This window comes from Oncorhynchus mykiss, chromosome 3 (genome assembly GCF_057628025.1).
Source record: "Oncorhynchus mykiss isolate SJ-2025 chromosome 3, ASM5762802v1, whole genome shotgun sequence".
Lineage (NCBI taxonomy): Eukaryota > Metazoa > Chordata > Actinopteri > Salmoniformes > Salmonidae > Oncorhynchus > Oncorhynchus mykiss.
The window spans coordinates 82,021,722-82,032,924 of NC_143024.1; the positions used below are offsets into that span (position 1 = coordinate 82,021,722).

An 11,203-nucleotide genomic window follows, 5' to 3' on the forward strand; every position below is an offset into this window, starting at 1 on the left:
AACTGTAAATGATCCTAGCGCATCAATAAAAAGTGTCAAGGGAAGCCCATTTGGATTTGGCTCCAATCACATCACATCGAGAGCAATATGTTATTGACAGAAACAACTTGAATTGTTGCATCTCGTTGTGTTGTTGTCCTCCGGTGGCTAGCTAGCTAGCATTGGCCCTTTCCTAAATTAGCCATTAGAAGAACCCTTTTAAATGGATCCTCAAATAACCTTTTGATGAACCTTTTGAAGAACCTTTTGATGAACCTTTTGAAGAACCTTTTGATGAACCTTTTGAAGAACCTTTTGATGAACCTTTTGAAGAACCTTTTGAAGAACCTTTTGATGAACCTTTTGAAGAACCTTTTGATGAACCTTTTGAAGAACCTTTTGATGAACCTTTTGATGAACCTTTTGATGAACCTTTTGATGAACCTTTTGATGAACCTTTTGAAGAACCTTTTGATGAACCTTTTGATGAACCTTTTGATGAACCTTTTGATGAACCTTTTGATGAACCTTTTGAAGAACCTTTTGATGAACCTTTTGAAGAACCTTTTGATGAACCTTTTGAAGAACCTTTTGATGAACCTTTTGAGTAAAATGTTTTAACTACCCCCCCTCGCCTATTATTATTATTATTAATAATCATACATATAACAATGACAACAGTAACACAATATTTTATTTGTCAGTGTTTATTATGATTTTAGTGGCAAATTAGAATAAAAGAATCCACATATGAGGTAAACTCCCAGCAGAGCCCCAAGTCCAAGGGGTATATCCTCTGGCATGTTGATGTTAATGTGTTGATGTTCTCTGTATCCATAGCCAGAATGAGTTTGCAGTGCATGGTGATCGATCAGGTTTCCTGTTATATTCATCAGAGGTGTAGGAAGGGTGAAGTCTGTGAATCCCAAAAAGTGTAATTATACAGATGATTAACAAAACATGCACACAACAGTATTCATACCTTGATTTTTGTGGTGAATGTGAATGAAAAAAAACTGTTTTGATAATGGTTTTCATACACATACCTTGTCCATAATGTAGAGGCCTATGGGATATTCATTGACGAGGTAAGGAAGGAGGATGGTAAATGTGATCTGCATAATATACCAATAACAATTAACATACCTTTATATGCCTCCTTGTCTGCATACCTGCAGACACAGACACAAAAGTGAGCAGTTCAGTCATCTGCACCCAATACAGCCAGACTTCAACATATTCTTAAAGCATACGTATTCTTACCTCTTTGTTGATTGATATCCATTGAATTGTGTCCATTTTCTATTTTAGAAAGACTTGCAAAAATATGAAAAGATAGCTGGCATCATAAATCAATATCAATTTAGTTCATACAAGGGACACATCTTACCTTGAATTGAGGAGATCTTTAAATGTTTCAGTTAAGTGCCTGTACCTGCTCTCCATTCAAAATCAAATCCAAATGTTTCAGTTAAGTGCCTGTACCTGCTCTCCATTCAAAATCAAATCCAAATGTTTCAGTTGGGTAGTTAGGTTCCTACAAGAACCCCCACCAACTAAGGAGGTTCCTTGATGAACCCCACCTCCTATGGGGTTCTTGGAAGAACCTTCTGGGTGCAATTTTCAGGTCCAAGAACCCCAAGGTTCTTCAAAGAACTTGTTGAATCCCTAATTGTTAGAGTGTAGAATGTTTCGTAAACATGAGAGGAGGATGGCATTGGCTTTCTCTACAAGAAGGGTGAATCAACATGTTTTTTATACTTTCACAAATGCACACACACACACAAACACACAGAAATCAGAACCATGGACAGCCACATCATATTTAGCTGATTGGAATACATCATTTTTTGGTATCTTTTAGTTGTCGCTGTATTAGACTAAGCAGAGGTGATTTGATGATGTTGAAGTTGAAATGGTGCTGGAATAGTGGAGGCAGCTCCTGTTTTCTTTGTGACTTGTGGTAACTCTCCATCGTTCTAAATCAATAGTTGTTTAGAAGTCCGAAAATGTTGGAAACATTAACTTGATTGACATGCTGTAGGTCATGTAACCGTTTGATCCATGGGCAAGGCACTTAACCTATCGTTCCCCAGGCCCTCGAAGACGTAGATGTCGATTAAGGCAGCCCCCTGCACCTCTCTGATTCAGAGGGGTTGGGTAAAATGCGGAAGACACATTTCAGTTGAAGGCATTCGGTTGTACAACTGACTAGGTATCCCCCTTTACCAATATGCTTTGTGGACTTCATCGGACAGAGGTTGCTCTCCAGTTTGTGATGAAACAAATGTGTGGTTTAATTTATTCTGCCACTATATCTTCTTATTGTCTCGGCCTTAGGCCTATATATATCACAGTCGCAAGGCATATGAACTAACAGGTTATAGAACGAACAATGCAATTATCACAACACATAGGTTGTAATATGGCTTTTTTTCTGGCTTGGCTTCTCCAGTGATTTTACAGAATGCACCACTACTGCTGTCTCCAAATCGCTCTCAGCCTGTGGGATGATGACAGCAGCTGTAATCAGTGGGAGTTGAGCCCTTCACATGCAACCAAGGCATGTATCCTGTAATCTACAGGCATGCCATAAATGCACACATTGACACCACTCACAAGTGTGCCAGCTAATACAAAGCTTTCTATCAACACAAAGGAAGGGGACATTTCAATCTAGTTCCTGGTTTTGACTGTGAGAGAACATTGTAAGAGAATGTTCTCAGGATATTAATAGATTGTTTTGTAGGTCACATCAAGCCAAAACGGATGGTGTGTGGTTTGTGTGTGGTGTGTGGTGTGTGGTTTGTGTGTGTGTGTGTGTGTGTGTGTGTGTGTGTGTGTGTGTGTGTGTGTGTGTGTGTGTGTTTGCCAGTCATAGAGCTAACAGAGAGCTGAAGACATTTCTAGACACCTGTGGGGGTAAAACTCAGTTTACCACTCTCATCTCCCCCTCCATTCATCCCTCTCTCCCTCTCCTGTTGGGAATGTTGTTGTGTTGATGGGTAGCCTGGAGACATTTCAGCAGGCTCCACGTAGCTGCCATTCCCCTGATTCTGAGTGAAGACACAAAACACCGCCCGTAGCGTGTGTGTGTGTGTGTGCGCATGTGTGTGTGTGTGTGTGTTTGTGCGTGCGTGTATGTGTGTGTGTTCTACACAAGGGGGGGCAGAATGTAAAAGAGAAATCGTTAAAGAGAGAGAAAGACGGAGTCATCGAAAGAGAAATAATTAGAAAAGAACGGGAAGGCTAGCAGAGGTCGGGAGGGGAGGCTAAGGTGGAGAGCAGAGCAAAAGTTGTGGAGTATCATTTTCGGAATAAGAGGGAGGGAGGGCGAACTGGAGGGTGAGACAGAGAGACTGATCAAGCAGGTTTTGTGATCAACGTTGACATTCCACCCATTCTAAGATACATTATTCAGAACACCTAAAGTCCTAACAAGGATAGTAAAACGAGGAAAATGTCCCACGTCCCCATGAGGACAAGGCTAATTTAAGCGTAGGGGTTAGGTTAGAATTAGTGTGAGAATTAGGGAAGGGGTTAGTTGATAAGTTTAGGATATGGGTTAGGTTTAAGGTTATGGTAATGGTTAGGATTAAAATGTGTGTGTAAACTCATATTTCTATTATTACTTCCATTTCTATCTGGTCAAATCATTTCCACTGAATGTTCACTATCTGGAATGAGTCATTGTTTGGTGTGACTGCTTTGACAGACTTCTTGATTGATAGATTTGTTTTATGAGTCTAAAGAGTGGGGTGCAGAATCGTCATAAATATAACTACTCAATCAACAATATAAGAACACCCACCATGTAGGCTTACAAAATGTCAAGGTTTACCATACATGGAATAGGCCTAATTAATCTATTAGGCTATAGTCACAATGATTCAGCATCCAGGTCGTACGGAATAATAACTTCATAGTGACTCAAAACATGTTGTTTGCTATTTCTGTCATGTTAACTCACAGTGTGAACTCATCTCATGTGTTGATCGCCCCAGTGGTTTACCATAAGAGTTTGTCAGCTTTCAGACTGGCTGGGCTGGATCATTTTCGCCTGCTTGTAGTGTTTTGTTTACCATGTCAGTGAGTCCTCTATACGCAGGGCAACCCTCATCAGCGTCTCTGGTGACTCCCCCTGTTGACGAGAAACTATAGGCCTACAGGGGGGTGGGGAAGTTTCAGCTGTTCTCATCAGTCTCAGTGGTAAGGACAGACGGTATATTGCAGCAGTTTGGTTTTAACTGTAATAACTTCTAGTAGGCCTAATCTGATCATGTCAAATGCAGAGCAGCTCATAGATATACTGTATTTACTGTATTTAAGGGAAAATGCCATTAGCTTGTTACCTGAGATTGTAAACTGTCATGGTCAAAACATATACACTACCAGGCAAAAGTTTGGAGACACCTACTCATACAAGGGTTTTTATTTATTTTTTACTATTTTCTACATTGTAGAATAATACTGAAGACATAAAAACTATGAAATAACACATATGGAATCATTTAGTAACCAAAAAAGTGTTAAACTAATCAAAATAGATGTTATATTTGAGATTCTTCAAAGTAGCCATCCTATGCCTTGATGACAGCTTTGCACACTCTTGGCATTCTCTCAGCCAGCTCCATGAGGTGGTCACCTGGAATGCATTTCAATTAACAGGTTCAAAGTTAATTTGTGAAATGTCTTTCCTTCATAATGCATTTGAGCCAATCAGTTGGGTTGTGACAAGGTAGAGATGCTATACAGAAGATAGCCCTATTTGTTAAAAGACCAAGTCCATATTATGGCAAGACCAGCTCAAATAAGAAAAGATTAACGACAGTCCATCATTATTTTAAGACATGAAGGTCAGTCAATTCGGAACATTTCAAGAACTTTGAAAGTTTCTTCAAGTGGAGTTGCAAAATCCATCAAGCGCTACGATGAAACTGGATCTCATGAGGACTGCCACAGGAAAGGAAGACCCAGAGATCCTCTGCTATAGAGGATAAGTTCATTAGAATTAACTGCACCTGAGATTGCAGCCCAAATGAATGCTTAACAGTTCAAGTAACAGACACATCTCAACATCAACTGTTCAGAGGAGACTGCATGAATCAGGCCTTCATGGTCGAATTGCTGCAAAGAAACCACTACTAAAGGACACCAATAAGAATAAGAAACTTGTTTGGGCCAAGAAACACAAGCAATGGACATTAGACTGGTGGAAATCTGTCCTTTGGTCTCATGAGTCCAAATTTGAGATTTTTTGTTGTTATTTGTTTTTCAACAGGACAATAACCCAAAACACACCTCCAGTCTGTGTAGGGGCTATTTGACCAAGGAGGAGAGTGATGGAGAGCTGCATCAGATGACCTGGCCTTCTCAATCACCCGACCTCAACCCAATTGTGATTGTTTGGGATGAGTTGGACTGGAGAGTGAAGGAAAAGCAGCCAACAAGTGCTCAGCATATATGGGAACTCCTTCAAGACTGTTGGAAAAGCATTCCATGTGAATTCTGGTTGAGAGAATGCCAAGTGTGTGCAAAGCTGACATCAAAGTAAAGGGTGGCTACTTTGAAGAATCTAAAATATATTTTGATTTGTTTAACACTTTTTGGTTACTACATGATTCCATATGTGTTATTTCATAGTTTTGATGTCTTCACTATTATTCTACAATGTAGAAAATAGTACAAATAAAGAAAACCCCTTGAATGAGGAGGTGTGTCCAACCTTTAGACTGGTACTGTAGATTCAATGGTTGTAAAGATGGGGAGTGGTCAGTCCATTTTAAAGCAATGCTCTGCTTTTTTGATACCACACTCCAAAAAGCATGTCAGGCTCTAGTTTTGTCTAATCTTGATTATTGTCCAGTCGTGTGGTTCAGTGCTGCAAGGAAAGACCTAATTAACCTGCAGCTGGCCCAGAACAGAGTGGCACGTCTTGCTCTTCATTGTAATCAGAGGGCTAATATAAATACTATGCATGCCAGTCTCTCTTGGCTAAGACTTGAGGAGAGACGGACTGCATCACTTCTTCTTTTAATAAGAAACAATGTGTTGAAAATTCCAAATGGTTTGCATCGTCAACTTACACACAGCTCTGACGCACACACTTATCCCATCAGACATGCTACCAGGGGTCTTTTCACAGTCCCCAAATCCAGAACAAATTCAAGAAAGCCTACAGTATTATATAGAGACATTATTGCATGTAACTCCCTTCCATCTAATTTTTCTCAAATAAACAGCAAACCTGGTTTAAAAAAACAGATAAAGCAACACCTCACGGCACAACGCCCCTCCCCTATTTGACCGACATAGTTTGTGTGTATGTATTGATAGGTAGGCTATGTGTGCCTTTAAAAAAAATGTAGTTCTGTCCTTGAGCTGTTCTTGTCTATTGATGTTCTGTATTATGTTTCATGTTTTGTGTGGACCCCAGGAAGAGTAGCTGCTGCTATCGCAACAGCTAATGGAGATCCTAATAAAATACCAAATACAATTGAATAACTTTGTTTTTAAACTTCATCTGACTGTGAAGCATATGATTTGAGCGGAATCTGGAGATTCACTGATCCAGGAGATGGATGAATAGATTTCAGATCTATACTCTGTCCTATACCCCAACATTACAACCCATGGGGACTAGAAAGTCTCTCTTAAAGGGTAAAGTGAAATATATTGGGTTAATTAATCATCTGTTGTCCAAATGACAGGAATCCAGCATTTCGCTTCTCCCAGTCACTCACTGATTTGTCAAACATAGCTCATAAGTGCAGAGACAGCCAGCGGGCAGTAGCGGTGTTTGGGTAAAATCACCGCCGAAGCCCCCCCCCCCCCCCCCCCCCCAAAAAAAAAACAACAACATGTTACAACCAATCTGTTGTGTTAATTGTGTTGTTTAATCTACAACCTGTTTGTTCATATGCCTCGACACTGATATATAGGCCTGAGGCCAATACAATAAGAAGACACAGTGACAGAATAAATTCAACCACACATTTGTTTCATAAAAAAACAGACAGCAACATTTGTCCAGTGAGATCCACAAAACATATTGCTTATAACAAACATGACCTACAGCAGTGGTTCTCAACCAGGGGTACAAGAACACCTGGGAGTCCTTGGCCTATCCACAGAGGGTACTTGAGAGGACTCATGAGAACATAAGCTTACTAGGAAAACGCACATGAGGGGGTACTTCAGGGGTAATCCGGGCAAAGCAACATTCAGTTGCTTGTGAAGTGACCAAAAAAGGTTAGGAACCACTGACCTACAGCATGGTCAAGGAAGGTAATGTTTCTGACATTTTCTGAATACTAAACAACTATTGATTTAGAACCATGGAGAACCACCACAAGTCACAAAGAAAACAGGCGCTGCTCCCACTATTCCAGCACCATTTCAACTTCAACATTTCAACATCATCCAATCACATATGCTTATTAGTCTACTACAGTGAGAACTGTGAATGGTCCTGAGCCAGGACCATTCACAGTTGAGCTCATCTGTTTAGCTCAACGCTGATTGTCTGTTATTTTATACTTTTTTAATAAAGGGAGGCCAAATGCTCGCTGGCTTCCCTTGAATTCAATGCTACTGATGGCAACATTGTCATACTCGTTTTGACCGGACAGCATTCGATAGATAAGCTACACATACTGAGACAGAGGGACGCTGTTTCCTTCACTTGGATGCTTTCTCTGGTGAGATACATTCAGCCTCTTGCGAATTGAAGGAAATGTATGAAGCACTGCGAGATTAAAGATAAATAATTTTGTCTGTTTTTATTCGTTTTTTTGTCAATTGTTGGGGGAAGCTTGGCATCCCTTGGCATTTTCCAAATTCTTAACATATAATACGAATTGAAATTTGTAATTTACCATAAGAATTGAATGCTGGACATCCACAAATTAATACATACCACACAAAACGTAACATATACAAAATGAAGTGTCTCGGATAATACAGATGAATACGAAATGTTCTGAGACCAGGTTGGAATGAAGTTCGCATTTGATTGCAAGGCAAACTATAATTAGTTTTTAGTGTGCTTGATGTGTGAATGTTTTCAGAGAGTACATAGCCTACCATTGTGTTGCGTTTCAGAGGTTGATGGGCAACAATGACAATTATGCGCACATAGATATTGGATACATTTAACACATTTTACTGCAGGGCATTGAAAGAAGTTAAACTCATATAATTTAGTCTGTAGAAGATGCATTTCCTTGCTATTGGGGACAGGCAGGGTCGGGGTTGACTAGTATCTCTATTTGGAGGCCGCTCCCCTTCATGCAAACCATGCAAAACATGTGCTATTATAGGTCATTGGAGTCCGGTTACAACTGTGGAGGAAGAACACTCCTTACAAACAGGTTCTGAGCTGCTGGGAACGCCCTTGGACACGAAACCACCTGCTTTATAAAGATCCGACAGAGGACCAGAGAGAGTCAAAACAAAAACGAAAAGGAACAGGCACAAGAACAAACAAGATAACTGCCGAACTCTCCCACAGCTTGGAACACGGGAAGCTGCACTGACACGAAAAAACATCAATCAGTCTCTACTGCAGCATTAAAAAAGGAGGGGCCACTTTCCAAAGCGATTAGAAAATAATTAGAGAAGGGTTGCACAAATAGATAAACAAACTATCCAGCTCCGATTGACAGTTACAACTGTTATTTCTGAAATAAGTTTGAGAATCAACAACAGAGTCGAGAAAATGATGCAAATCTCAGAATCCCACCTGCAGAAGAACTCCCTGTTCAACTCCATGAATCGCTTCATTGGAGCCGTCAATAACATGGACCAGACGGTGATGGTGCCCAGCCTGCTGCGGGACGTCCCACTGGAAGAAGAGAGGGAGATGGCCGCCCTCAAAAGCTCGGGAAACAGCGACATCGAGGACGGCGACATGTACAGCTACTACCAGCTCCTGAAGTCCATCCGCTGCGACATCGAGTGGGGAGTGATGCGCGCCGAGAAGCTCAAGGAGAGCCGGGGTCCCAGCTCTCGGATTGATTCCGAGGAAGAAGAATCGGAGGTGTCGTCCGAGGAAGACGAGGTTAACCTGCAAAAGCAGTTCCAGTTCCACATGACAGGGCTTCACGGGGTGCTGTCCAAGCTGACGCAACAGGCCAACACTCTCACCAACCGCTACAAGCAGGAGATCGGCATTGGATGCTACTAAAGTGTAGCGTATTGACCCGAGCGAACCCGCATTCCCTGATGATCGATGTTGTATTATTTAGCGCAAAGGAGTTGAACTGAACTGAATAGTCTATTACTTATGACATTCTTTTGAATAGATGGAGAGAGAAAGAAAAAAAGAGATGTAATATTTAACCTTTGTTGATCCAAAGAAATGGTGTGGTTGAACTGCAATGTGGTATACCTGGGTTCCATTACCCCCTGTTTTGCACTCGGTTTTTCGCACTGTCTATGTTTTATGAGCCGTGTTCAACCTTGACCCATGCGTTCAGTTCAAGTGGTACACATATAATGCATATTTATACTTTTATTTAATATTGATGTATAACTTATTACCTCATACTGTATGTTTGAGAGCTGTATATTTCCTGGTTGAAGAAGTGCATGACCGCAGACATTTGGCTACATTTTGAACATCCCAATAAGGGATAAATGCGCATAGGATATAGCATGTCTAATGATGCCAATGTGTCAAATAGTCTGTACAGATTTTGTACTTCTTCCTATTGTGTCTTTATTATGTGCTTAGCTAAATGGAGGAGGCTTGACAGATTCTTGCCTATGATCCCAATGCTACCCTATATGATCAATGAACTGGAATCAACAGATGGTTCTTCTGAAATAATGAATGATTCAAAGAGATCATGTTATTATGGTGTTATTGCCATGGTAATTATGGAGAGGTGAAACTCTAAGACCAGCTATTTAATGTAGTATTTTATGCTTCGTATTGAATATATTTGTATGGAGAAATAAACTTGTTTTTATAACTGAAAGTAATTTGTTATTTATGTTCTTTGCCTATCAACACATCACCTAGAATGTTGTGGAACAGGATTATATTTCAAACAGATACCGTCCTCCAATTGACCCCAATACATTTCAACAAGTGTTTGATATCGTATATCCCTAACATTTCATGTTTGTCCAGGGACCAATCCATCTGGTACTCAATATGTACCCATTTCTGTTCAAACCAAACTCTATTCACCCTACGTTCCAAGAGTGGTGCAGCGGTCTAAGGCACAGCATCTCAGTGCTAGAAGTGACACTATAGACCCTGGTTCGATTCCAGGCTGTATCACAACCAGACGTGATTGGGAATCCCATTGGGCGGCGCACAATTGGCCCAGCGTCGTCTGGGTTAGGGTTTGGCTGGGGTAGGCCCTCATTGGAAATAAGAATTTGTTCTTAACTGACTTGCCTAGTTAAATAAAAAAATAACCTGTAACGGACAGGTAACTGCCAAAATAAAGGAAACATTGTTTTTCCCCCATCAATCTACACACACATAATGACAAGGCAAAAATATGTTTTTATATTTTTTAGCAAATGTATTACAAATTAAAAATGAAAATATCACATTTACATAAGTATTCAGAACCTTTACTCAGTACTATGTTGAAGCACCACTGGCAGCGATTACAGCCGCTAGTCTTCTTGGGTTTGACGTTACAAGCTTGGCACACCTGTATATGGATAGAGTTTCCCCCATTCGTCTCTACAGATCCTCTCAAGCTCTGTCAGGTTGGATGGGGAGCGTCAGTGCACAGCTATTTTCAGGTCGCTCCAGAGATGTTAGATTGGGTTCAAGTCCGGACTTTGGCTGGGCCATTGAAAGACATTCAGAGACTTGTCCCGAAGCCACTCCTGCGTTGTCTTGGCTGTGCGCTTAGGGTCGTTGTCCTGTTGGAAGGTGAACATTCGTCCCAGTTTGAGGTCCTGAGCAGTCTGGAGCAGGTTTTCATCAAGGATTTCTCTGTACTTTGCTTTGTTCATCTTTCTCTCGATCCTGACTAGTCTCCCAGTTGCTGCCACTGAAAAACATCTCCACAGCATGATGCTGCCACCACCATGCTTCACCGTAGGGATGGTAATGGCCAGGTGATGAGCAGTGTGTTTCCTCCAGACATGACGCTTGGCATTCAGGCCAAAGAGTTCAATGTTGGTTTCATCAGACCAGAGAATCTTCTTTCTCATGGTCTGGGAGTCCTTTAGGTGACTTTTGGCAAACTCC

General features: G+C 40.9%; 1 protein-coding gene across 1 annotated transcript; it reads left to right on the top strand.

Moving 5' to 3' along the window:
- The first annotated feature begins 676 nt into the window (after nt 1-676).
- On the top strand, nt 677-9,962 carry LOC110520498 (mid1-interacting protein 1-B). Its single transcript, XM_021597870.3, has one exon. It carries the CDS (start codon nt 8,699-8,701, stop codon nt 9,164-9,166), a length of 468 nt encoding a protein of 155 aa, XP_021453545.1. The 5' UTR covers nt 677-8,698; the 3' UTR covers nt 9,167-9,962.
- The last annotated feature ends 1,241 nt before the right edge of the window (nt 9,963-11,203 follow it).